Here is a 26,134-nt window from a genome sequence, read left to right as displayed (position 1 = left end):
TGCAGCGCGCGGAGCTTTGCAGTGGGCATCGCTTCAAAGTCTTTGACGGTCTCAGGAATGGTGATGTTCTCCGGCGCACTCTTGGAGAGGGAGATGTGAAACATCGCCCGCCGAAGGTCGATGTAAAAGGCCTGGATAGGTGTGAGTACATATAGTAACATCGCGGTCTTACTGAAGTTGTGTGAAAAATGGCTGTCGCAATCGCGATTACGCGACAATGTCGCATGCGCCCGTCCCCTGGCTCTTGGCTACAGGTAACGTGCCATGTCCGACAAGCGTGCATGCGGCATTGTCGCATACCATCAGCGCAGTTGGACAGACGCACACTGGCAGTCGCACAGAGTGGCATGCGTCATTGCCGCATACCCACGTCTCACCATGCAACCCACACGACTTGGACCAGGTTGGACCGGTGTGTATACGGCAATGACGCTCAAGTCGCACTGTAGAATAGTGAATTGGAACACACCTTGCTTGCCTCAGCCTTCCTGCTGCCTTCCATGGCCTCTCCAGCCTCGGTCGTGACATCGTTGAGCACCTGCTCCTCGATTATGGACAGTCGCAGCAGGAGTGCGATGTCATGCGCGGGCGGGAGTCCACTGATGGGCTTGCCTTCCCAGTCTATCGAGTTGACTGTGCGATGAAGGACCTGGTCGGCGAATCGCATGTGTAGATCGGCCGTGATCTGCATCACCACAGTGGCGGTCTGGCTAAGTGAGACCTCCATGGAGTCGCCCTCTCCCTTGACCGCGGCAAGCCGGGCGAGGTCGCCTTCCACAGCACGCTCGGCACGGTCGTTGCTCATGGCGCGATTGAGTGCTCTGTTGTGCGCGTTGAGCACGTCGGTATACTGGTCGCCGCAGAGAGGTACTCCAAGCAGCCTGCCGATCATGACAAGGTCCTGCGTGCAAGTCAGTACAGGTCTGTCTACTATGACATGGCAGACATTACCATTGGCGTGGTAATGGTGGGCGTCGCAGACATGCCGATCACCCCGCCGACTTGGTCCCGAAGAATGCGAATCGCACGAAAGGTGTTGTTCGTCTTGCGATGGTCGTGGATCTCGTCGCAGATCATGAGACACCATTGGCGACTGAACACCGAGCTCGCCTTGTCGGCCTCAAACGCGGGGCCCTTTTTCTGTGTTCCAGGGCCCCACTTTGGATTCGTGCACTTGTTGTAGATTGACGACCCGTCCTTGGCCACAGCCTGCAACACAATTAGTGACGCGTTTCAGACTGTCAGTCGCACGCTTACCGGATTGGTCGCCAGGATGATCTGCCGAATGGGAGCCTGTTTGAAGTTGTTGACAATGGTCCAAAACTTCTCGCTCTTCTCGCCGCGAATAATCGACGAGTATGACATCATGTCGAACGTCTTCGCCTGCACATAGCGATGGATCTCGAGTCGGAATTGATACTCAAGGGAGACGGGGACGACAATGAGATGGGGTGCGTTGGGAATGTTCCCGTTTCCCTTGAACGTGGTCGTTTCTGACAACGGCCTGTGAGCGACTGCAAGGACCGTGTCGTGACCTCACTTACTGTACTTTCCGGGGAAGTATCCATTGCGCTCAAAGTGATCATGGAAAAACGCAAGGAAGCAGATCACGCCAACGACCTGCATCGTCTTTCCGACTCCGACTCCATCCACAAGCAGGATCGGCTTCCCAGCGAGGAAATTGTCGAGCATCTTCAAGATCCCAACCAGTTGGTGCCAGTGCGGCACAAGAGGCTGTGTTGGACCGTCCTGGAGAGCCAAGATCCCTTGCACCGACCACGGATCCGCTCCACTCTCCGTCGCTTCGACCGTGTTGAAAAACGGGATGGTCTTCTCGGTACCTCGACCGAGCATGGCCCAGACCTCGTCCAGCGTGCACTGTTGGTAATGTTCGACACCTGAATTCCAGCCTTCGTTTGCGATATTGCTGCCAGCGAACGCAAACTCCTCATCCTGATCAGGATCGACCTTCTCGAGTAGCTGCGAGATGCTCAGCTGCAACTCTTGCACTTCTTCCTCGGTCGCGAGCTGCTGAATGGCTTCGATGACAGTCTTCGGAAGGCCTGCAAACAATATGAGCTATGCGACGAGCGCAATCGCATAAATTGCATACCTTTCACTGCCTGCGACCGATCAGCAAGTTGCTCGCAAATCCTTTCCACCTTCTCGATGTGACCTTTCCAGTTGGGGGTTACGAGCGGGTTGTCGATCTTCTTCACAAGTTCGACCTTCTCAGCAAGCTGCTTCGCGTACGCCTTCACTGCGACGTTGAAGTTCTTCTTCGACTGCACGGCTGTCGCTGCCGTGAGCACAGCAACACCGTACACGAAACATGACTTACCCTCCCATTTCTCGTTCACCTTCTCCGCAAAGGCCTCCAAAGAATTGATCTCCCGCTTGATTCGCGTCCTCTCGGTCTTCCACATGATCTGGATGAGCCGGCGAACGGCGCTGTGCGCCCATGGCTCAGGATGCGTTCCGTTACGCACGGCGTCATCGCCGAACAACTCTCCGACGATCTGCGAGGTCACAGTGTACACAGCGCATTCATCGGCAGTTCCCAGCTGCGACAGAAACTTGTTAGCGACTACGGTAGTCCTATGTCGCATTGAATCGCACTTACCTCTTTGGCACCAAGTGTGCGCATACACTGGTATGGTGAATAGTCGTACTCCTCGAGGACATCCAGAATACGTGCACGGACGTCCCACTTGGTCTTCTGCTGACGGTCAATCCAGCCAAGCACCGCAGTGCGACCTTCGCTGTCACTGTCTGCCTTTGTCCTCAGCGCGTCGCGCTTCGCCATCTCGGTGCTGATCGCCTTGTAGCGCGACACAAACGACCTCACTTTGGCGAGCTTGGGTTGATGGCCCTCAAGCCACGTCGTAGGGACATGACCATCTTCCCAGGGCAGACCGCTGTCCGACCGCGTAAGAATCTGCCACGCACCCCGGCTCACCAAGTCGGTTTGCGACACCATCACGTCGAAGAACGTCTGAGACGACGTCCATGGCGCCATGTCTGTGCGCTGCAAACTGAGGGCGTGAGGCAATGAGGGGAAAGAGGAGAGGGGGGAGGGGAGGGTGACTCTGCGCTGAGACAGGGGGTTCATATAGACAGAACCGGCTAAACTTTGAAAACAACATCTGGGCAAACTCCAAGGCACCATGAGCTGAACGTTCTCCCCACGGGATGGTGCATTAGCCAGGAAAGTTCAACCCGCCAGATTGTGCCAAAACAAGGCACCCGCCCCGCCGGCGGGCGATCCCGGCGATCGAGATGTATCGGTCCAAATCAATATGACTCCCGTCTGTTGGAATCGCAATGCATACCGAACCACCCCACATGGTCTTTCCCCAGACGGTGTACGATAATGCCGCACACCGCGCAGTTGGCCTGCGACCGAGTCATCTGCCAATCGCACAAGCGTTACAGCGCTGTTTTCCCTGTGCGACAATGTCCTAGCTTGCAGGAGGGTCCTCCATCAAGGTCGATCGTGGTAATCGCAATGTCGCGTTGGCTCAAATTATGATGAAACCAGTCAGCACAATCGCAATGCAACCCAAACCACCCAGCTGCTCCACCGACAGTGTACGATAATGGCGCACACCCTTAAGGTGCATGCTACCAGGTGAATGTGCGACTGACACACCTAAAATGATCAAGCCCTACTTCATGGCCGCTGACTGATGAGTAGCCCAGACATGACCTGGTGCAGAATTTGGATCAGACAACTGATCGGTTTCTTCATACTGTGAAACAGTCTTCTGGACTGTTTCACAGTATGAAGAAACCGATCAGTTGTCTGGTCCAAATTCTGCACCAGGTCATGTCTGGGCTACTCATCAGTCAGCGGCCATGAAGGCAACGACTGTAACTAGCAAGAAGTAATGTGCGACCGCTCGTTTCTGTGCTACTGTATTCACAATTGAGTAGCGCATCGTCTGCTATACTGCAAGCATGATTGCGGGCCCGACAGTGAGCACGACAAAGGAGTGGCAGGCGCACGTACGGCAATGACGCACATTTGTCGCGCGGCATGGAGTTGTGCAGATCGCGCAGCGCAAGGCGCGCCCACGTCGCACATGGTGGGTTTGCAAAGGAGGGCCGTGCACATGTACGGCAATGACGCACATTTGTCGCGCGGCACGGAGTCGTGCAGATCGCGCAGCGCAAGGCGCGCCCACGTCGCACAGCATTTGTCATTGCGGCATGCATTGTGTGTGCTGCACATCGTGTGCGGCATGATTGATGTTCACATGCATTGCTGTGGTGTGCAATGGAAGAGGGCTAGGTGCCTGCTAGGCTTAGGTTTTTTGACCAACCTAGACCAACCTAGGGTGTCGAAATCGACTCATAACCCTAACCTAACCTAACCACAATATGTTTCCCTTCAACATGCACAACGCCTTTGATAGTGCCTTCACCGTAAGCTGCAATCTTACTCTTGCCGGCTGTGCTAAAAATCATGGGCTCCTCGTAAGGAGTGTAATCCCAAAAATCAGCCATGTCGTTGGTGATCGTCTTGGATGCACCAGAATCCATAATCCAATCAGTCGTTCTTCCTGATGCGGTGTTAGCCGCAGTATACCAAGAAGCAGTCATAGTATTCGCAGACGACGAGGAGGATTCTACAGTTACAACATTCGAAGAGTCCGACGCAGATGCAGTGTTAGAAGTACCAGAACTAGATTGACCATTTCCTCCGTTCTTTCCCTTTCCTTTGCCCTTGCCCTTGCCCTTGTTGTTCTTCCCCTTTCCGCCACCTTTATTCTGTGGGCGGAGATGCGGGTACTTGGTCCAACAATTCTCGCTACCATGGGCCCCACCGCAGTGATCGCAGGGGTCCTTGGATTTATGCTTGACCTGGGACATCTTAGACGCAGACTGTCCCATACCGGACCGGCGAAGTGATTCCTCGGCGAGAATTTTGCTCTGGACCGAGTCGACCTTTAGATCTTTGAGGGTCTGCGTCGCTAGGAGCGCAGAGATCATCGACTGGTATGACTCTGGCAGCTTCGACAGAAGGAGAAGAGCCTGAGTCGAGTCACCAAGCGTAATTCCGCCACCACTAATCTCCTTGAGCCGGGTAACCAGCTTGTTGATCTGATCCTGCATTGGCTTGGAGTCAGACATTTCCGGAGATTTGATTAACGACTGGAAGAGAGACCAGACGTATGCCGTGTCGGGGGTGCCAAAAGCGGTTTTGAGCGAGTTCCACATGTCCTTCGCATCCTTGAGATCACCGGTGTCTTTCTCGAGCAGATGATGCATCGAGCGATCGGTTCTCATAAATAGAACACCCTGGGCACGGGCATTCTGAGTGGCGAAGTCCGCTGCGGGTGTGCCAGTTGCAATAACGGCGGGCCAGGCTTGGATAAAAACCAAATAGCCGCGCATGGCGGCTGACCAATCAGCGTATTGGGACGCTGAGGAAAGCTTGGGGACATTGTCAGGCTTGACGTCACCCATGGTTGCGGATAGGAGGATAAATTCGTCTTGTGAGACGGATGGTAGTTCTGGGGTAAAAACTTCGAAGGGTAATTCCTCGAAGAATGGAGATTGAGGTCTCGACTCTGGGAGCGGGACTAGGTGTTCAGGATATGGAGGTAACTCCGAAAATTCACTAGCAAATAGGAAATTCTCCTGCCAAGGAGCGACCGATATTCCAGTTGAAAATCCTTCTGGAACTGGACCTAGAGGTTGATCGTAGCGATGTGGGCAACTAGCGTCGTCGCAGTTAATCCACTGATCTTCTTCGACGTCGAAATGATAATCGAAGTTCTCCTCGTAGTCGTAGAGATGATGATGGTCGGTGCAATCGTACGGTGGAATTACTCCGTTCGATGCTTCACTATTTGAGTCTTGGTCAAATGTCTCTTCTTGAGACGAAGCCACAGTGTGATGCTTAAATTCTAGGGACGAAGATATACAGAAAAAATGCGACTACAATCGCTTATCTACCCAGTACAAGTAGTTGTTCTTGTACAAGTCCCCTACGTCCTTGATAATGCTGCCGAAATTCTGGCTAAGATTTATGAAGGAAATCTTCGCAATCAGCTCGCAGACAGAACAGATGTCGTTCAATTCGACTGCAGACCACGTGGTTCCTTCCTCCTCGATATTCGTCAGCACCCAGTTGAAACGCCTGCCAAAATCGTCCAAGTTATCCAACAAGGGAAGACGGGCGTAGAGGCGGTTACGGTGGCGATAGAGGGGCTGAAGGCGCTTCTGGACGGCAAGGAGACGCTTGCACAGGATCTCGACTTTGTCAGCGGTGGACTTCTTGCGGAAGTCGAACAGGAAGATAGGCTTTAGAGCCGTGGGAACGATGGGAGTTTCTCCGCTAAGACGCTCAATGAGCGAAGCCTTGGTCTCGGCAGCAGCGGCACTAGCGGCACGAGCAGCAGCGAGTTCGGCTCGGCGTGTCTCGGCGAGAGTTTCGGCAACGTCCGCTTTCTTCTGCAAATACAAGAGGTGCTGCTCCGGCGAGGTGCGGCAGGACTCCTTGGGAGGAATGGACGTGTCTACGCGGCCAGAGGCTTGGCGGCGGCGACGAGGGGTAGGAGCGAGGATGATGTCGATCTGGCGACGGACGGGTAGATGACCGTACAAATGCCGATGACGTACGGCGATGACGTTAGAGTCGTCTTCGTCAACGTCGTTTCTCTCACGACGAGACGGATGATAAATTTCGTAATTGCCTTTTCGGGCTGCCCTAGAGATGCGCTCAGACAAGGCCTTCGGCACTATGTCATGCAGCGACTTAAAAATAGTCCAACAAAGGACAAAAATTGCCAACTCACTCTTTCAAGAGTTGGGCTTTGGAGCGCGCAAAGAGGGGTGCAGGTGATTAAAGAATCAGAGTGCAGGGCTCATAACCTGTTAAAGAAAGAGGTTTTAGGCTTAGTAAGCCCAGTGGCAATGAAGGACTAATGAGTGAGTGAACAGACCAGTCCCAAAGGGAAGATCCTATGCTGGCAGGCAGAGGAGAGGACGAAGGATCGTTATCATTACAGGGCAAACCAGCCCAGTATATATACACATTTGATACAGGTCACATGCTGTATCAGTGGTTCATCAGTAAGCACTAAGTCCGAGGTTTTGGGGATATGAGTAAGCTGGTAAGCAGCATGAGTAAGCCAAAACTCGGAGTTTGATGTGGAGAGATATATGAAACGTGATGGAACATCAGGAATAATATGAGACATGATAGAACATCAAAGAGTGATATAGGACGTGATGGGACATCAAGGAATGATATGGAACGTCATGGAACATCAAGGAATGTCGTGGAATATCATGGAATGATCCGGACTAAAGTCACATGACGTAATCTAGGCAAAGTCCATCAAAGAACGTATGTAATCTGACATCGCAGAACATAAGTCCATATCCGTACATAACTGATAAGATAAGAACACTGAAAACTCGGAAGTTCAACAGTTTGTTGACCCGTCGACTGCCGGTATGGATATAGATCTATGAGCGGTAAAAGTGTAGCACAAAGTTTGCTATTGTCCAGTAAATACCGTCAAAATGACGTGAGTCTGAATCGTTATGTGCTCTGTTTGTCCTCAAAAGTTACACTGTTTTTGCGAGCAACTTGCGCAAATTAGAGTGAATTGACAGGGGGGGTCAAGGTAATGGGCTGTCCAGGAAATTGATGCAAATTTGCGCAAATTCGCGCAAATTCGCGTGGGGTGGGTTTCCTGATGCGTCTCGTCAATAAGGGGGGCTATGGAGTATGAAAAGGGATTTCACAGCTCCGAGTCTATAATATGATGATCGGGCTTCCGGGGTTCGTGCTATCCATGTCATGCAATGGACAGCCGCAGTGCACGTAGACAAAGTTGCCACAACTGGCTGATGATTCCGCATTAGGCAATTGATCAGCTGCCGAAGCGGACTTTGGCATTCTAGGTGAGCAGACAACGGGTGTGTCTCACTGCAAACTATATACAGTATTAGTGACTAGACAAGAAATATATGCATGATTGTAGAGACCAAGTGCACGAAACGGCATGAATTTATGTCCAAAGGGTACGGTTCACGTGTCAACTAAGTGGTAAGTCTTACGCGACAACTAAGTTCTCACTGTAAGTATTTTTCCGCGATAACGACCATCATACCTGAGGCAAAGCCCAGGTCTGGCATTGCATAAGCATGAAATCTTAAAAGTTACATGAAGCACTGAATGAAGAAATTGCCCCGTAAACCCGTGGCGAAGCCACGGGTTTGCGATGCTCGTAACTAGTAAGTAAGTAAGTGTCACTGCGGACAAAGCAGGTTGCACGGAGCGCTTACATCGTCAGAACATTGTCAGAACGTGTATATCATCTCGAAATCCGAATATTATCTATTTTCCTGGACCGAACATTGAAAGGCAGCCAATGAGGAGCTGTGCCTTTCAATGTTCGGTCACCGATAATAATTCATGTTCGGATTTCGAGATGATATACTCATTCTAACGATGATCTGAGACTTATCCGACGCCAAACAAAGGGGTTTGTCCGCAGTGTGTGGGAACGGCAGGTGGTACGTCGGGGTGGCGGACGGGCGGGGGCAGTAGCGCCCAGTGGAGGGGGCGATCGATCGCACGTGGGAAGAATCGAAACTCAGCGCAAAATTTGGACGGTGGTCCGGCTTTCGCTGCTGCCTCGTCCTGCTCGGTCTGCCCCTCCGTCGTTGGACACCATGGATGTGCGTAGCGTCTCTCATGTCTCTGCGCGAAACTGACCGTTGCTGCAGCCGAACTTCGTGCAAGGCCTCCACAGCCTCCTCGTCCAGTCGACTGCAAACGATACCGTGCAGCTCAAAGCTGTAAGTCGACCGCGTCTCTCCCGCCCGACGCCCCGCTCACTCGCCCATCGCACGCGTCCAGGCCACCGCTCAGCTCAACAGAGAGTACTACAAAAACCCGGCATGCATCCCCGCCCTCGCCAGCGTCATCGCGAGCTCCCCTGACCAGGCTGTGCGTCGCGCGATCCTATCCAGTCGCCTGCTGAGCTCACACACATCCAGGTCCGTCAACTCGCCGCGGTAGAGCTCCGCAAGCGCGTCTCTGTCAACAGCGGCGAGCTCTGGTTGTCAGTCTCCCAGGCCGACCGCGAGCAGATCAAGGCCAAGCTCCCCGAGCTCGTTCTCTCCGACCCCAGGTATGTCGCCAACCTTCTGCTTAGCCAGTAGCATCCCAACCTGTGAGTCCTTCCCAGTAACCTCGTCCGCCATTCCACCGCCCGTGTCATCGCCGCCGTTGCCGCCATCGAGATCCCCGTCGGACAATGGCAGTCCCTCCTCCCTTTCCTCCAGCAGACTTCCACCTCCGCCACCGCTTCCCACCGCGAAGTCGGCATCTACATCCTCTACACCGTCCTCGAGAATATCGTCGAAGGTTTCGAGAACCACCTCAAGGAGCTCTTCACCCTCTTCGGAGCCCTCCTCAATGACCCAGAGAGTGTCGAAGTCAGAATCACTACCGTTCGGTGAGTCCTGTCTATCCTCTCGTCCGTAGTGCGATCGCTCACACCTGCGCAGTGCGCTCGGCGTAGTAGCACAGTACATCGACCAGGATGACAAGGAGGACATCGTACGCATCCTATTCTCATCCAGGTCGACTGTCTCTCATCGCGCAATTTATAGAAAGCATTCCAGAGCATGCTCCCTTCGATGATCGCGACGATTGGTCAGTGCGTCGAGAACGGAAACGAGCAGGGCGCGCGCCAGCTGTTTGACGTCCTCGAAACGCTGCTCATCCTCGAGACCCCTTTGCTCGGCCAACACATCCCACAGCTTGTCCAGTTCCTCCTCACATGCGGTGCCAACAGCACCTTCGAGAGCGAGCTCCGTGTCCTCGCTCTAAACGCGCTCAACTGGACCGTGCAATAGTAAGTCCTTTTTTGTCTACGACAACGCGCGCCGCTTACGCTTTTGATTGCAGCAAAAAGTCCAAGGTGCAGGCAAACAACCTCGCCCCTGCCATCCTCGAGGGCCTCATGCCCATTACCACCGAACCGGAGCCCGAGGATGCGGACGAAGATGCGCCCTCTCGTGTACGTATCCGGCATCGTTGTTCAGTGCGCAGCGACTAACAATTCTGCAGTCCGCCCTCCGCATCGTCGACTGCCTCGCGACGAACCTCCCGCCCACGCAGGTGTTCCCTCCGCTACGAAACCTCATCTCGCAGTACTTCGCGTCGCCCGAACCGGCGTTCCGTCGGGGCGCGATGCTCGCACTCGGCGTGTCCGTCGAGGGCTGCAGCGAGTACATGACGCCGCTCATGCCACAAGTGTGGCCGATGATCGAGACCGGCCTGCACGACTCGGACGGGCAGGTGCGCAAGGCGAGCTGCATCGCGGTCAGCTGCCTGTGCGAGTGGCTCGAGGAGGAGTGCGGGTCGAAGCACGCCGTGCTCGTGCCGACCATCATGCAGCTCGTGAACGACCCCGCGACGCAGCGCAACGCGTGCACCGCGCTCGACGCGCTGCTCGAGGTCATGCACGACACGATCGGGCTCTACCTCGAGATGATTATGCAGCAGATGGTTGGCCTCCTCGACACCGCGCCCATCTCCGTCAAGTCCGTCGTCATTGGCGCCATCGGCAGCGCCGCGCACGCGTCGGGTGATAAGTTCCTCCCGTACTTCCCGAGCATCATGGAGCGCTTCAAGCATTTCCTCGTCCTCCGCAACGAGGGCGAGGAGCAGGAGCTCCGCGGCATCACCATGGACGCGGTCGGGACGTTCGCAGACGCGGTTGGCAAGGAGCAGTTCGCGCCGTACGTGACCGACATGATGAACTGCGCGTTCGACGGCATCCAGATGGGCAGCGCTCGCCTGCGCGAGTGCAGCTTCTTGTTCTTCGGTATCCTGTCGCGTGTGTTTGGAGACGACTTTGCTGTATACCTGCCCAAGATTGTCCCCGCACTGATCGCGAGCTGCCAGCAGGCGGAGCACGGCGACGAGTCCGGTGCCGTGGCGAGTGCGTATCGCCATCTTCTGCTGAGCGAGGGGATGTACTAATGTGTTGCTCGCAGCGTCGAACTCGGAGAACCTCGCTAGCTTCGCGACGGGGACCTCCCCGGCGAACGCGATCACCATTACCGACGGCGAGAACGGCGGCGCTGTCGTCGAGATTGAGGAGGATTTGGACCTCGACAAGCTCCTCGACGTCAACAGCACGATCTGTATCGAGAAGGAGATCGCCGCCGACACCATGGGCACGCTCTTCAGCGCGACCCGCTCGCACTTCCTGCCCTACGTCGAGCAGTGCACGATTGAGCTCATCGGCCTGCTCCCGCATTACTACGACGGTATCAGGAAGTCCGCGGTCGACTCGCTGTTGGAGATCGTCCGGACGTTCTATGAGCTGAGCAACCCGCAAGAGTGGCTCCCCGGTCTTCCGGTGAGTTCGTTGCATCGGCATGAGTGGTAGTTGCTAAGTCATGTACAGGCTGCGCCGCTGGACAACCAGGTCGTCCAGCTCATCAACCATATCTGGGTCCCTCTCTATGAGATGTACGAGTCTGAGGATAATAAGTACGTATGACGCTTTCGTAAATCGTCCACTCACTGAACGGGCCTGCTACGATAGGAAGGTGGTGTCGTCCCTGTGCGTCGGCTTGGCAGAGACCATCAACAAGGTCGGCCCCGGTTTCTTGGAAGGACGTGAGTGCACATCTGCACACTGACGTTTCGCAAATCGCTCACTTCATACACAGGCCTAGAGCCAATTGGCACCATCGCGAACCAGGTGCTCGATCAGAAGGCTATCTGCCAGCAGGACCCTGATCAGGACGAGGAAGAGGAAGCACCGGAGGATCAGGCAGAGTACGACTCCATGCTCATCTCTTCGGCAGGCGACCTCGTCGCCGCGCTCGCGAACACTCTTGGCCCGAATTTCGCGCAAGCATTCCAGACCTTCCTCCCCCTCATCTCGAAGTACTACGTAAGTACTATCCCTCTCCGACCATTGGTCGCTCGGACGCTAACTGTCTCGCGCGTGTAGAAAAAGAACCGGTCGTTGAGCGATCGCTCATCTGCTGTTGGTTGCCTGTCGGAGATCATCGCCGGATTGAAGAGCGCCGTTACACCCTACACGGAACCCCTTCTCGAACTCTTCTTCCGTGCACTCTCCGATGACGAGCCTGAAGTACAATGCAACGCTGCATTCGCGATCGGTCTCCTGATCGAGCACTCCCAGATGGACCTCTCGCAGCACTATCTCAATGTGCTTGCGTCGCTCCGGCCGCTGTTCGTTGTCACTGCTGATGCGCCTGGGCCGCGACTTAACGCGCGCGACAACGCCGTCGGCGCCGTCGGGCGCATGATCGTCCGGAATACCGCCGCCGTGCCCCTCGACCAAGTGCTTCCCGTCTTCTTCGACGCTCTCCCGCTCAAGAACGACTACCTCGAGAACCGCCCCGTGTTCGGCGCCGTCTTCCACCTCTTCAAGACGAATCCAGCCGTGCTCCAGCCCTACATGGATCGCTTGCTGCATGTCTTCGCATTCGTCCTCGATCCCAGCGGCCCCGAGCAGGTTGGCGAAGACATCCGCGCGGAACTGATCAACCTCATCGGTGCGCTGAACCGTGAGGATCCATCGAAAATTCAGGCGGCCGGCCTCGGTCCCTTCGTGCCAGGAGCATAGAGCGCTTGTGGGGTAGACGGGTAAGGGTGAAGTGGGTTTGACCGCAAGATTGGAATATTGTTTTGCTCATCGTACAGAGTTGTCTCGGAATACCATGATATCACCTTCATTACTGTGTTTCCTTAATGCATACTTTCAACGACGATCATACTCTGCGTATCTGTCTGACCGTCAATACCGCGGCTGGTCGGTTGGTGCGTACACATCACGGTCCAATACAGGTGAGACCGACATGATGGCTGGCGTAGTCTACGAATAGATCTCTGATTCCCTTCGGACATGCTACAGGATTGCCCTCGCTACTATTCCTTCGCTGTTCCCTCGTCTCGTAGTGGACGCTGACACAGGAATGTCTCAATCGCAAAATGTGATTCCGAGGCTGACCTGTGGGATGTCAGTATGTTTCACCGTCGAACAGATGATGATAAACCTTACGTTCGCAGCCGAACAAGATATCGGTAACCAGCCCTGGCTCGAGTTATGCTTCTTCGCTCCGGGACAGTCTGCGTTGGTACCTGTGACTCACCATAAACCTATGTCTACATACGCAGGGAGCGAACACTTACAGTCTAATCCGGCCCCGTCACAGCCATCGTAATATCCGAAGCCCGTGGTCACCGAGAACGCATGGCTGAGAGCGTCTGTCACCCCAAGCAAACAAGATACAATATCCGGGCACATACGGGGGAACAAGTGAGATGTCTGCACTGCTGCCGTTACTGTTGAGCGAGGCTTCGATTGTCGTACACCCTTCACCATTTTGTTCGCATACGTTGTTGCCTGCGCGAAGCAGTCGCGGTCGTCAGTTCTCGATGTCAACAGGCGCGGTAACACACGAACCGTCATCATCGGCTTATATGGTTCGCCGTGAGGTCAGTACCGTGATCGCTCGTGATGCTTTAAATCCATATAGCTCACTGTATTGCAGATATCTATACCGCTTTCAACGTCAGCGGGATTCATACTTGGCATGGACGAGACATATGCTCACGAGAATAGACCTAAAGCTGGGCCTACGAACACCACGGGCTCACTCGTCGGGTAGAACTGACGACCGTCTAGTCCTCCCAGCACAGGCTACGTAGATAAGCATCAGACGTATACCCTCCTCCGAACGTGCAGTACACTCACATAGCCTTTGCCGCAGCTAGAGAGCGACTGATCAGTGTGACGAACGATGTCGAGGGTATGTCTTACTAACTTGTTCACAATCGAAACAATGTGCTGTTCCTGCGCATGTACGACAGTGACGAGGAAGTACGCTCTCAACGCATGCTCTAGGAGCGTGAGGAATAGCATGACACAGGCCTACTGGTCGTTACGTCGTTGGAGGCAGAGTGCGACCGAACCACCAGCAGTTGAGCAGATCTCGAACTTGAACTACAATATCGCGGCCTTCGGTCTGCTTTTAAGTGTTCAACAATGACCAGAGATCATGTTTTACCTATGCACCGACGTTGTATCCACGGAGCCTGGGATGTACTTTGGCTGTGCCTGCGGTCGCCCACTTAAAAAATGCGTCTCAGTTCCGAGATGACCGCAGATGAGCGAGAACTAGGTGGATACGCCTACACTGGAGGCATGTTGCGGTGTCCGGAGAGTAGAAGTCAATCAACTCACTGAGCTTTGGGCTCAGTAGATGAAGCTGAGCGGATCGAGCTCCCGTGGAACAACTCGGAGGCTGTCTCAGCTTGCCTTCCGTTGATCCTAGCCTCATCGTGCCACGTCTAGACGCTTTAGTTAGCCGCCCCCGAATGACTGGAATTTGACTTGTGTGATCCTTCCGCAGCCTCCAGAGCGCACGGCGACGTCAGTTAACGGTACTAGGAATTAAACATCATGATCTCACGACTTTTGACATCTCTGTGCGGCGAACCGTGACGTTGATTGCTAGAGGCTTGGCCTGTTGATCAGGATAATACTTAGTGTGTGACCTGGAGTGTGTCCGCATAAAAGGGCTAGGCTTGCAAGTAGCTGGGTCATACATTGGCAGTGCACCGGCGACGACACTCATAGCTAAGCGCGCGCTCCGGATCCTACGTCAGTCAGTACCAACTTCGCCACCGTCTCCGAGTTGACGGCCATGGGCTCTGCAACTTTGCCCCCTGTAGACAAGCGTCGTGATGTCTCCAACGATACTCGGGGAGTTGTCAGCGTCGTTCAGTTCAGAACGTCTGTCAACTCAGAACACCGGCAGTACTCACAGCGATGCAGCTTGCAGGGATGGACGTAACTTACCACTTCGCACATTACCCAGCCATTGCGGTTCTCAACGACGGATTCGCCTCGAAAATGGGCATCAATCACGCCCCGACAGCAGGGCTCCGGACAGACCGAAGTGGTCGGCCTGAAGGTTATGACGGTTGAGAAGTTGCCAAACTCGGTCAGGGACGAAGCTCTTGGACAATAACGACAAACACCCGGTCCTGCGGCCTGCGGCGTCACCCCCGCGGCGGCCACTTGAGCTTGAGCTTGACCGGCCGCAATGTATACGATAATCTTCTACACGGTCGGTAGACTAACCGCTAGCCCAACGATACAGGAAGCCCCGGCATTACTCTGCAAAGTCCCTTTGGTATACTCTAGTATAACCCGTAAACGCAAAGACCCCGACCTCAAACCCAAGTCAAATAAAACAACGGTATTGCGACCCAAATAACCCACAGACCTCATGAAGACAGGAGATATGTTTGAAACCGAAAGCCCAGCGCGGCCGTGCATCGAGTTACAACGGCGTAGTCAGCGCTTCACGGATCGTGTCGAATAGACAGTCCGTTTGGGCGCGGTCCACTTGACCTTCGCTTTGGGCTGACGACGAAGATGCATCACTCCCAGCGCTCCTAAGTCGGTAGAAGCCCAGGGATGGGGCGTGTAGCGGCGGCAGGGGTCTGAGCATCGTGGGGATATATAGGAACAGGTCCTGGTCTCCACTCGGAGGGGCTGCCTTTGTATCAACTTTGCGATGGTAGGCTAAGCGGTGCCTACTGATTACAGAGGTAGTCGTGAGAGAGTCGGCACTGTCGAACACTGTGGTACTGGCGACGGAGGTGTGACTTGGCTGTGACAACTCGCGTCTAGAATGCCCGCAGCTGGCTGAAGAAGATAGATGATCGGCGCGGCCGTCGTGAGGGGACGGGTAGCTCGCCCAGTCGAGCTGCGGAGACGACGAGGACGCTGAGGAGGGCACGAGGGTGGTACCGGACATATGCGACGATGTGACAGATTTTGGTCCCAATCTCTGGAAGCCGGTTGCGAGTAGCCTTGTCGTATCTGATGTCCAGCCTGAGATGGTGCGTCCTGCATGCTTCCCATTGTGGGACGTCGAGATGCCAGAGCTTTCTCCATGTGCGCCAGAGCTGCGAACCGCAGTACTAGAACATGAGTGCGAGAGGATCAGATCGTCGGAGCAGGAAGTCACATAGTCGGTACAAAAGGCATCCGAGGTGATTGGAGAGGCCAGAGCACGCCTCGTCGTCCCGCGTCGTGAATCCAAAGTAGGAGGCTGGAAACTCGAGGTTTCTCCGCCCGCGTCCGAATTTCCAGCATTCTGAGCCCCATCTTGAGATGCTCGGGATGGTGGTCTTGAGGCGTCCGTGTTACTTGTGGAGGCGTCTTGTCCGGGCCAGGTGTTCGGCTCACTGTGTTCCAGGCCATCTAGCCAGTGGCAAATCTGCATGAACATGATGCGTTGCGCATCGACGTTGAGCTTAGCATCCACCGACACAGAGAAGAGACGGGAACGATTGACAAAAGAATGACGAGAAGGGCACGCACCTTGCGCTCCTCACTGCTGTTCCGACGTTGCCACCTCCCGCTTCTCCTGCCAGCGCGAGGAAGGCGGGACGGGGAGTCGTTGTCAAACATGTGCACGTAGGCGGGCAGAGTACTTCGGTAGTTCAGCGGATTGTGTTCATGTCGGGATTCATGGCGATAGTTGAGTATCAGGAGGAGGAGGCCGAGGAGGAGGCTCCGACAGCGCCCACGGTATATCACGTGGTCGCGTTAAGGAATGTGGCTTCGGCGCCTACGTCGTGCGACGCGCTGTGCTGCCGCGAACAGCGAACACGGACTCTGCCTCGTCTCCTCTGCCCCCAGTCTCTTGCTTGAAATGTCGCAGGGAACACCGCTACGAAGATCGACGCGCGGACAGCCAGTGCCCACTCGAGCACCTCTCCAGTCTTCCGGCGTCGCCGACGCGCCTTCCGGTGAACCCGTCTTTGAACGTGAAGCCACCCTGTCGGATCTGTACGAGGAGGAACGGGACGACGAGGACCTTGACCTGTCGACCTGCAGGACACGATACTACGCGCAGTTTACGAGGAGAAACGTCGTGGCAGTGCGGCGCGCGGTCAGGGTCTACGGACGGGCGAACAAAGCCAAGGGCAAGGAACGCGTCTTCGGCGACGAGGCAGCTGAGATTTTCGAGGTTGGAGATGCGGTATCCGTGAGGACGATGTCAAGGCAAGCTAGCATCGCTGTGATTGTGGCCGTCCTGGCGGTCGCCGCAGAGGGCGGGACAGACGAGAAGGGCTGCAGGGTCCTGGTGCATTGGTTCAACAGGCCATCCGAACTCCCTGCTGTCCGCGCACGCAGAGAGTACGAGGAGGTACGTTGTGCTCTCCATCCGTGATCCAAATACTGCCGTCTGCCGCGGATATATGTCATTTGGGTGCTTCCGCTGCGACCCGGGTCTCAGTCTTGATGGCAAAGGGGGGCCGACCGTCCTGCTTACCTTGAAGTCCCCTTACCCTTGAAATTTCATCGGGTTTCGAAGTCTCGCACTGGACGGGGAACTACGGGAGGTTGTAACGGCAATACACTGCCCGCTGCTTGCCCAAGTGCTGCGTAAGCCATACGCTTGCTCAGTTTGCTTTGAAGTGGGCGAGACCTAGGTCCCAGCGAGAGCACTCCCTTATCAACCCTTCTTGTTCATACTGACAACCGTCACAGAATGAGATCTACTATTCCTTGACATCAACCGCTCTACTTCCTCCGTCCAACATCATATCCAGATGTTCAATATCATCCAGTCGAGCTGGACCTTCGTCGACCAAACGGAAGCCCGTCTACGTACACGAGGAGACAGAAAAGTCTGTTTTCTATTGTGCCTCCGCGGTTGACCCTCGGCGTGGGCTGTTCTATGCACTCGATTGGGACGGTTTCCGGCAGGACGCACTGAGGCGTGATGGTCTACGGAGCGGCAGCGTCGACGCGTGGAATGTTGTCGTTGCCGATGAAGAGCCCACCGGCAAGAAGGACGTCACCAAGAAGAGGACACGTGTGAGGCCTTCTCGGAGGACAAGCGACGGCAGCGACGACGAGGCTGTCGATCGACTGTTGAAGAGACGAGTTCGCGAGACGGAGGAGGAGTCCGACGCAGGAGATAGCTCTTTCGATGTTGCTCTCAACGACCAGCATACGAGTGAAGAGGACATTGAGGAGGATGAGCTGGAAGAACGATTCGTTCCGACGACGCCTCGGAAGCGGAAACGTGGTGCAGGGGCACCTGGCACGCCGCGTACACCACGCACTCCCCGCAGGTCTCGACCCACGAAAGAACTGCTCGTTCAACCGACACCGCACTCGAAGGCCGCACTCAGGAAACGCAAGCGCACCGCCCTCGCAGTTCGTCCGCCGCCGCCAACGGATGCAGGCGTCAGCTTACAGCTGGAGGCGCAACTTGGACTGGCGGCGAGCAAGGATCCGTGGTTGCGCTCAATGCATGTCCTGCATGTCGCCGCCCGTCCGGAGGCCCTACCATGTCGAGAGGATGAGTACGGACGAATCCTGCGTTCGGTGGAGGAGCTGCTAGAGGAGGGCAGCGGAGGATGTATCTGTAAGGCATTACACAATCGTCGTCTTGTGTCTTTCTGACCCCTTTCGTAGATATATCTGGCGTGCCTGGCACAGGCAAGACTGCGACCGTCCATGCGGTAGTTCGGGAGCTGAAGCGTATGGCAGAGCAGAACGTGAGTTCTGACTGAGCCTCCTACGCAGCGTTGAGCTGATGAACTACAGGAAGCAAATCCGTTCACATACGTTGAGATCAACGGGTTGAGAATACCAGAGCCCGCTGCGGCATATGGGCTGCTCTGGGAGGCCGTATGTGGCCACGACGTCTCTCGGGAGGGACACATGAAGATCAGCTCGCACCAAGCACTCAAGTCGCTCCAGAAGCACTTCAGCGCGGGCGAGCGTGCTGGGCCAGGCGGACACGCATGGTTAGTCATAACATTACTTCTCGGGACCTTTCTCTGATTCCGGCTTAGCGTCGTACTTATGGATGAGCTCGATCAGCTTATGACGAGCAAGCAGGACGTGGTATACAACTTCTTCAACTGGCCGACGCTAGTTGGTTCGAAGCTTGTCGTGCTAGCTGTAGCGAACACGATGGACCTGCCGGAGCGTGTCATGACAGGCAGAGTTAGGAGTCGTCTCGGTGAGTTTCCTCAGCGTGCAAATTGATCCGAGACGCTCACTCTTGTGATACCTCAGGCATGACACGCATCAACTTCCAGCCCTACACTACCCCACAGCTAGAGAAGATCGTTCGCGCCCGACTGCAGAGCGCGAAGGAGGGCCTGCCAACGGACACGCCCGACGTCATGGCCCCCGACGGTGTAAGATTTGCGGCGATGAAGGTGTCCTCCATCAGTGGCGACGCGCGTCGCGTACTCGACATCTGCAGGCGGGCGGTGGAACTCGTCCAGCCACGCTCAAGGACGGCGCGGACGGACGACGTGAAGGAGGTCATCAAGAGCATGCAGAATAGTCCGACTGCGGCGTACCTGCGCGAGCTGAGCTTTCACGAGCGCCTCATGCTGGCCGCGCTCCTTAGGTGCATCAAGCGAGAGGGCGTCGAGGAGATTAAGTGGGGAGAGGTAAGCGCGCTTTCCTAGCCTCCGCTGAAGCTAGGCGCTCAACCGCAGTCGGGATAGCTTCAGCACCAACACTGCGTATACATCAGCTTGTTAGCTGGCGAAAATGACACTGTGCGCAGACCAGGACCCGGGGAGCTAAGAGTCGTCCTTGACTCACTCGTGGCGTCTCACGCGCTGCTCTGCGAAGATGGCGCTGCGGTGTCGCGCCGACCGGAGGACGACCGGCGAGTCGCCCTGAACCTCGAACATGCTGAGGTGGAGAGGGTTCTTGGAGAGGTCGGCGGCGTGCAATGGAAGAACACTCTGAGCGTGTAGCTGCATGTATGTTATGTAAGTCATCTTGCATGTCGGACATTCGTTGGGATGCACACTACTTGTGTCCGTGGCGCGGGCGCTGTCGACCGTCTTCGTGCTGCCGGACCTCGGGATTGACGCCCTCCTCTCTGTGGCGTCCATGGTCTAAGAAACTTGGGGCGCCGCTTCCGTCGAATGGTAAGTCATGGCGTTCTTTATGTTCCACATGCGTTACGACTGTCTGACTGAGCTTATGTGGCAGAGCGGGCGCCCGGCTTCGCGGAGAGGCGATGTCCCCGGCTGCGGTCGCTTTCCAGTGAGTCCCAAGACCGGGCAGAAGTCAAGTGTCTCGAGCGCCTCAGCATGTCGGACGAGCGGTTCCTGGCCTACATTTCATGTTGCGCTTGGTTAGGCTGTCTTTGAACTTCCGAGGTGAGGCACTGATCTGCGCTGATATCATTACATGCACATGCCCTGCCTTGAAGCTTGAACTTTGAGTCACGCTTGGACGCTTATGAGGTGCCTGCCATACTATGCTGTGTACGCAAGAACGTTCTCAAGGCTAGATAGGTTGTTGAGTCATTCGCGTTCATGAGCTGATACCCAGCCCTGTGAGGCGCTGCGCCGCCGCTCCAAGAGACTACTCATACATTGCGCAGTTCAAAACGATTGTCACCCGTCCCGACAAGGAACGTGGCTTCCCAAACTGTCTTAGCTTCATATATGCAAGGCTCTGCGGAGTCCACAGCGACCGATGTCTGGACGAGGGTAAGTCTGACCAAGTGCTCGTCATGGACCGTCTGTTTGACCATACATCTGTTCTGCTGTTCCTAGATCATAAGTGTGCGGCGGGTCCAGATTGGAGACGGACCTGAACGAAGGTTTTGGTGTGTGCATGGTGTACTCTTATCCAGCGCCCCTCGCGCCCATTGACAAATATGCGTCTAGCGATATACAGTCTAGGCGTTTTACGGAAGAAATCGCGGGACGCTACCTTCTGGCAGTACACGCAACGACTGTCTGCCGACACAATTACGCAACATAATGTCTTTGATTGAATGATTTCTCTACCAAATACAGGAAGGTCACACTACAACTGCGTGCGGGAAGGTACGATACAGCCCATGCCGAGTAACATTTCCGCACTGATAAACTAGAACGAATGTCGTGCTTCAGACCTATCGGCTGTGACGACTTGAATGCAGAGCAACCGAACCAAACGTTATGGGCGACGCATCTCCAGAGTCGAAAGGTAGGTGGGGCACTGCAACCCTATTCGGTGAAGTGTCGTAGTGATGATCATTATCGTTCATGCTCAAGGGCTGTACGTACACTCACTATGACTTGACGTCCTGTGGTGACGTTTGGTACTTACTATACGAGATGTAGGCTGCGTCTAACGTGATAGTGCTAAGGTATGTGAGTTGCGCACTCCTGCTAGTACCGTCTCGGAAGCTGAAAATTGAGACGAAGTTGTCTCTGCGTCCTTGAACCTCGGTACTGCGTGCCTGAATCCCCGGGTATAAAGGTTCGCTGACTTCCTATCACTGTCTTGAGGTGCTGAGCTCACACCTAGGTACACATCATTTCCAAGAGTCTCCTCGCGACCTACCACAGCAATGTTCAGCAAGCTCTTGAATGCCGCCCTCTTTACCGCTGCTATTGCCTTTGTCCGTGTGCATGCCGAGACTCACACTGTCTCCTTCGTGAACAAGTAAGTCGCACGACATTGATTGTAATAGCTAGCAATCTTATTTCCTTTGTTAGGTGCGTCGACGGAACTGTACGTGACTTCTTTCTAACAAGTACGGACACTCGATCCTTACGCTGTTTGAAGCCTTGGTTGTGGGGCCCGAATGGGGCGCTCTATACCTCAACAGGAGCATCTATCACCTTCGATGGTGAAGCTCCCGGCTTGATCTCGTGGGTCTGCGCTTAATTATGGATGCGAAGTATGCTCTATTTACGGACATTGTGAACGCGATTCAGTTACCTTCAGACAGGTAGCTGTGGCAACAACGGTGAGGGATGCACTTTAATCGAGGCATCCCTTATCAACGGAGCCAGTAGCGCAGACATTAGTCTTATTCCTCCGTACGTCTAGAACCCTACCGTGTTTCTTCCCTTGAACTATCAAGGCTTACTACACAATAGCCACGAGTTCAGTGTGACTAGCGGCTTCGGCTACTACGGAGGCTGTGAGCCTGCTGGTGCCGATTGTGAGTGGACTCCGGTCCTGCTATCTAGCTTCGCCGCTTCTAACGAGAGCGACAGGCACATACGCTCAATGCCCCGACGCATTCCACACCTCGGGCATGACTGGGGTCCAGGTTGACTGCATCGCTGATAATGTGAGTGCCGGCGTAGTGGCTAAATGTACACTGGGGTACGGCTAACGTAGCGGTTTTGTAGGTAGACCTTTCTATCACATTTTGTGACTGAACAAGTCCCGTTAGTATTTGCCTGTGGCTATGGGTATCTCGTCTTCCCCGTCTTTGATCGTCAACGAGTGTGTACGATATGTATGTTTTTGTAACGTTATGGAGTCACCAGCATATTGAAAGACGGGTACGCAGCGACGGCCACTGACACGCTCGGCTCGAATGGTCTCAATGTGATCCTTGCTGGAGGTTGACAGCGGCGCCTCCGGTAGCCTCACGAACGTGGTCATTTCAGTGGCGCTCCATTGCTAGAGGATGCATGTGCTCACGTCCTGGTGGACGCCATATCAGGATCGGGATACCTAGTGTCTGCTGTACAATCCAGGTAAGGCCGACTCAGCTGCAATTTGACAGCTCATCATCCCCTACTAACATCCGCCGCACTGTCACAGTGCGCCGACAATTGTCTAGTCACCATTGTGTGTCTGGACTCTGACAACGGCAAGCTCTTATACTGGCTAAGCCTCTGTATGCCGGAACGTGCCGCTCCGAGTCCTGAGTGGCGTCAGAGTGCATCCGATGTTTGTCGGAGAGACTGACCGGAGAGGTGAGACCGTGACCTCAGTCGTTGTAGTAGGTCGGAAGCATTCTCATATCACCCAGAATTCCTGCCCAGCCTAGAGTCTAGACTCTTTCACGCCGGCTATATGTCGAGCATATCCTCTAGCAAACAGCATGTGGCGCTGTGTGGCAGAACGGAGCTCGTGATAAGTATGGGATGATGACCATACCAGTACTAGTAAACTCTATGGGATGCGCGAGACATCTGGCATGACTGCGCAGATCTATTCAGCTGGTGAGTACATAATCATGTATGCGCTCGGAGGCACAATATGACGTAGTCTGCCGTAAATATATTCATTCCGAACTTACGCGTCTGTTACAGATCCCTCCACAGTGGGTGTCGTACTACTGCCAGTGCTATATGCCATCTTCCGACTATCATTGAGTCCACGCCACTTACTTGCCGTCGCTCGTGAGCGTTTGATCAAAGAGCTCAGGTAATCTCGTGGTTGTCTGTCGAATGCCTAGTCAACTTCAAGTTGAGACGCTGTCAAGTCGTGCGTTGTCACGTTTTACCGCTCAATGAGCTACATTCTAATGCTGTCAGGCGCATTGATTGGGCGTCGAAACAAGGTCATTGATGGGCGCGCTGACATTCAACGGGCTATAGCCCCTTGCATATGCTATTCCGCTCATGAGTATTTGTTCTCACAGGGGGCCTTACCATGATCGGCTCAGACAGCAGGTGAATTCGAGGGGCGACGGATATAAATGTCGCACAGAGTGTTCAAGCACCGCAGGGTCAGCGAAGCCTCTTTGTTAGCTATCGACCCAGCTCGACAGCCAGCATGTTCAAGATCACTGTTGCGTTCCTCACGACGGTACTTGCTGTTCTGCAGGCCAATGCGGAGACGCACACCGTTACCTTCACTAACAAGTAAGTGCTACCGCGTTCACATCTTTCCTGCCAGGTAACTGAGACGAGCCTTCAGCTGCGGTTATGGCACAGTAGGGTGTATTTTACACTCGCAAGTCTGGTGTACTCAATGACGTGCTTCTCAGCCGGAACTGTGGTCGCAGAGCGGCCAGCTCCTGTCCAGCGGCGGTGCTGCGTACACCACAAATGGCCCTGCGTATGATCTCATTGCGTGCGTGTGTTCCATTTGTCTCTGTTATACAGCAGCGCTGACAGGCTAGCAGTTACCTGCAGGATGGTATGTCGTCATAGAGGTGTCTGAACTGCGTCATCGTTGAGGTTATTTTCTCAGGTACCTGCGGTCAGAATGGCGCCAACTGCACCGTCGTCGATGTGACACTTGCCAATGGTGATAGTAGCGCTGAAATCTTCTTCGTTGCCAGGTCGGCATTCTCATGTTCCTGTTTACTGATTGGGCTCAATCTGAACTGCGTAGAGAAACTGAAGACCCATGTGTCAGCTTCAGCTTCTACAACGGCTGCGATGGTATCGGTGAAACCTGTGAGTGTCTCTACATTCAACAAGTGGTCACCGGCTGACGTAGCACCCGTAGGCCCCACTACTTCGTCGCCTAAGACCTGCGCTGCCGACAATGTAAGGTTCATCGCACATGCAACTCCTTCATGGACTAACATCTATGTTTACAGGTGGACATCGAGATCACGTTCTGCTAGTGTAGATTTCACGGAGCGAGTGACATTGTATGACGGTCTGTTGTTTATCAACATTCTCACCGACCTACATATTATGTGCTCATTGTGTATGTAAATACACACCGGGGTTTGATGGATTTCAAAGCCTCGCTCTGTATCACATTTGAGGACACTATAACGGATCGTACCAAGACCCTGAGGGTAGTATGCTATGGACCAACAAAAGTTGATTGGCCAGTAGACAAACAGCAATATATTGGAAGGTTTCGCGTTGGTAATGAAGCCTTCTGTGTATTCAGCGGAATGCAGGGATACCGAGCCGGGCTAGCCTGTACGCTCTCTGTTGAAACCTCATCCGTTAAACCATTTTGTATCTCCATACAAGCCAATAATGCCATAGCTTACCGCATGTCACAACGCAGGACTAGCAGATGCCGCCATGTCGTACTGACAGTCCTGAGACAGTATTAGTTTTTTTTTTTTTTTGGAGGGCTCTTAATGAACTATGGCAGCTAACAATTGGTTAGCCCCAACGGTTCAGCCAGCCAGCGGGTTGCCCCGCTATTGCTTCCAGGGATGAAAATGCAGTTTAAGCACGGCTGTCGCCGCCAGTGTGGGACTCAGTTAACCTTCGCCTCTAGCATCGCTTACGAAGGGTGTAATACCCACTAAAACCCTATCTATACTCGTCCAATCATCTGGGAGAGCATGCTCGTCGAATAACGTTCCTCTCCATGTTCCGAGGACTAGGTCTTTCCTAAGCGCTTGTCTGCCAAACCTGTGGTGTGTCATCGTCATGTCTAAATGTAGACGTCTGTTCATTAATGTCGTCCACCGTGCTACGATCTCTTTCTCGGAGTGGACCCATCCTGGGTCTGATTCATGTCCTATTGTTCTTTCACATCTCAGGCACCAGATGAGGTACGTTGATTCTGAGATTAGGATTCTCCAGAACCTTTCTGCTAACGGTCTTCGTTTGTTCTTGCGTGTAAACCACTCTTGTAGACCCATCCCTAGTATCTCCTCGTAGCTTGGTCGAATCCATTCCGCTTGCTTGTTCCTCCATATCGACCCAGCTAAGTCCCATATTGTGTCTCTACCGGGAGCTTGACATTCTATTAGTATATGTCGCATTGATTCTGTCTCATCGCAGAATGAACATTTCGATCGATCTTCATATCCCGGGATATTCTCCCAGAACGAGCCCACTCTATGTGCGTTGTGTATGCATTTCCATAGATAATCTGATATTGTCTTCCGGATGTCTTTAGACTTGAGGCTTGTCCATAGCTCTGCTGCTGATGTGTCGCGTCTGTTCGGTTTTCGTATCTCGGGTATTATTGAACTTAGGTTACGTTCAGTTGCTGCTCTTGTCGTATGGTTGCGAGTTCTAATCATTCTATAGGCTAAGCGTTGGGTAAGGCCTTTCAGTCGTACACCAGACAGGTTGAAGCATGGCTCTGTTTGGGGTATTATTGTGAGGGGTCTTGTGATCCTCGCCCACTGACAAGCCGTGGACCGTCCTTTAGTCATCAGTTGCCTTTCGATCTTGCTCTTGGCCTTTCGGAAGGTCGTTATTGCGCAGCGTTGTCTCAGGACATTCACCAGTGCTTTCCATGCCTCGCGGTTGCCTATTCCTCTCCAGTCCGTATCTTCCCACTTTTCTAGCTCGTCAATTAACATGACTCTTAGCATTTTTGACTCGCATATGAAGTGTAGCGGGGCGTCTTTCGGGATC

General features: G+C 54.2%; 8 protein-coding genes across 8 annotated transcripts; 4 read left to right on the top strand and 4 right to left on the bottom strand.

The window, feature by feature from the left end:
• Nucleotides 1–47: 47 nt before the first annotated feature.
• Nucleotides 48–3,019, bottom strand: C8Q71DRAFT_727813 (uncharacterized protein; the record flags this gene model as incomplete). Its single annotated transcript, XM_047921900.1, has 10 exons — nucleotides 48–248; nucleotides 378–443; nucleotides 470–901; nucleotides 952–1,209; nucleotides 1,258–1,514; nucleotides 1,545–2,063; nucleotides 2,114–2,299; nucleotides 2,342–2,519; nucleotides 2,624–2,938; nucleotides 2,960–3,019. Coding segments are annotated over 10 exons (2,472 nt in total), but the record flags the coding sequence as incomplete, so codon positions are not given.
• Nucleotides 3,020–8,745: 5,726 nt separating this feature from the next.
• On the top strand, nucleotides 8,746–12,990 carry C8Q71DRAFT_887579 (ARM repeat-containing protein; the record flags this gene model as incomplete). The annotated part of the gene is made up of 13 exons (XM_047928593.1): nucleotides 8,746–8,823; nucleotides 8,885–8,974; nucleotides 9,025–9,158; nucleotides 9,216–9,485; nucleotides 9,538–9,589; nucleotides 9,643–9,887; nucleotides 9,941–10,052; nucleotides 10,103–10,979; nucleotides 11,035–11,402; nucleotides 11,451–11,536; nucleotides 11,592–11,665; nucleotides 11,719–11,945; nucleotides 12,006–12,990. Coding segments are annotated over 13 exons (3,255 nt in total), but the record flags the coding sequence as incomplete, so codon positions are not given.
• On the bottom strand, nucleotides 12,620–13,946 carry C8Q71DRAFT_887571 (glycopeptide; the record flags this gene model as incomplete). Its single annotated transcript, XM_047928592.1, has 9 exons — nucleotides 12,620–13,031; nucleotides 13,083–13,162; nucleotides 13,214–13,278; nucleotides 13,331–13,427; nucleotides 13,488–13,499; nucleotides 13,566–13,579; nucleotides 13,639–13,724; nucleotides 13,779–13,794; nucleotides 13,849–13,946. The coding sequence occupies 9 exons, from the start codon at nucleotides 13,944–13,946 to the stop codon at nucleotides 13,002–13,004; spliced, it is 498 nt and encodes a 165-aa protein (XP_047773424.1). The 3' UTR covers nucleotides 12,620–13,001.
• Nucleotides 13,947–15,119: 1,173 nt separating this feature from the next.
• C8Q71DRAFT_788457 (uncharacterized protein) lies at nucleotides 15,120–16,576 on the bottom strand. The gene is made up of 3 exons (XM_047925221.1): nucleotides 16,422–16,576; nucleotides 15,316–16,317; nucleotides 15,120–15,261 (listed from the first exon to the last, which is right to left on the bottom strand). The coding sequence occupies exons 1-2, from the start codon at nucleotides 16,509–16,511 to the stop codon at nucleotides 15,373–15,375; spliced, it is 1,035 nt and encodes a 344-aa protein (XP_047773423.1). The 5' UTR covers nucleotides 16,512–16,576; the 3' UTR covers nucleotides 15,120–15,261; nucleotides 15,316–15,372.
• Nucleotides 16,577–16,695: 119 nt separating this feature from the next.
• On the top strand, nucleotides 16,696–19,939 carry C8Q71DRAFT_788454 (P-loop containing nucleoside triphosphate hydrolase protein). The gene is made up of 7 exons (XM_047925220.1): nucleotides 16,696–17,253; nucleotides 17,598–18,483; nucleotides 18,534–18,616; nucleotides 18,666–18,868; nucleotides 18,917–19,086; nucleotides 19,143–19,528; nucleotides 19,586–19,939. Exons 1-7 carry the CDS (start codon nucleotides 16,756–16,758, stop codon nucleotides 19,841–19,843), a joined length of 2,484 nt encoding a protein of 827 aa, XP_047773422.1. The 5' UTR covers nucleotides 16,696–16,755; the 3' UTR covers nucleotides 19,844–19,939.
• Nucleotides 19,940–21,066: 1,127 nt separating this feature from the next.
• On the top strand, nucleotides 21,067–22,420 carry C8Q71DRAFT_387989 (glycopeptide). Its single transcript, XM_047918245.1, has 11 exons — nucleotides 21,067–21,074; nucleotides 21,212–21,237; nucleotides 21,296–21,350; nucleotides 21,399–21,536; nucleotides 21,590–21,605; nucleotides 21,660–21,745; nucleotides 21,812–21,916; nucleotides 21,977–22,041; nucleotides 22,097–22,173; nucleotides 22,235–22,344; nucleotides 22,399–22,420. The coding sequence occupies exons 4-10, from the start codon at nucleotides 21,442–21,444 to the stop codon at nucleotides 22,262–22,264; spliced, it is 474 nt and encodes a 157-aa protein (XP_047773421.1). The 5' UTR covers nucleotides 21,067–21,074; nucleotides 21,212–21,237; nucleotides 21,296–21,350; nucleotides 21,399–21,441; the 3' UTR covers nucleotides 22,265–22,344; nucleotides 22,399–22,420.
• A 1,054-nt stretch (nucleotides 22,421–23,474) lies between these two features.
• C8Q71DRAFT_911618 (uncharacterized protein) lies at nucleotides 23,475–24,643 on the top strand. Its single transcript, XM_047929136.1, has 8 exons — nucleotides 23,475–23,704; nucleotides 23,760–23,775; nucleotides 23,830–23,915; nucleotides 23,968–23,981; nucleotides 24,036–24,126; nucleotides 24,180–24,244; nucleotides 24,297–24,337; nucleotides 24,391–24,643. The coding sequence occupies exons 1-8, from the start codon at nucleotides 23,616–23,618 to the stop codon at nucleotides 24,415–24,417; spliced, it is 429 nt and encodes a 142-aa protein (XP_047773420.1). The 5' UTR covers nucleotides 23,475–23,615; the 3' UTR covers nucleotides 24,418–24,643.
• A 377-nt stretch (nucleotides 24,644–25,020) lies between these two features.
• On the bottom strand, nucleotides 25,021–26,079 carry C8Q71DRAFT_717665 (uncharacterized protein; the record flags this gene model as incomplete). The annotated part of the gene is made up of 1 exon (XM_047921179.1): nucleotides 25,021–26,079. The coding sequence occupies one exon, from the start codon at nucleotides 26,077–26,079 to the stop codon at nucleotides 25,021–25,023; it is 1,059 nt and encodes a 352-aa protein (XP_047773419.1).
• Nucleotides 26,080–26,134: the final 55 nt, after the last annotated feature.

The sequence above is a fragment of the Rhodofomes roseus genome (genome assembly GCF_022264815.1).
Source record: "Rhodofomes roseus strain CIRM-BRFM 1785 chromosome Unknown C8Q71scaffold_34, whole genome shotgun sequence".
Classification (NCBI taxonomy): Eukaryota; Fungi; Basidiomycota; class Agaricomycetes; order Polyporales; family Fomitopsidaceae; genus Rhodofomes; species Rhodofomes roseus.
Note: the sequence above shows the minus strand (reverse complement) of the source record. Positions and strands in the feature narration are given on the sequence as shown.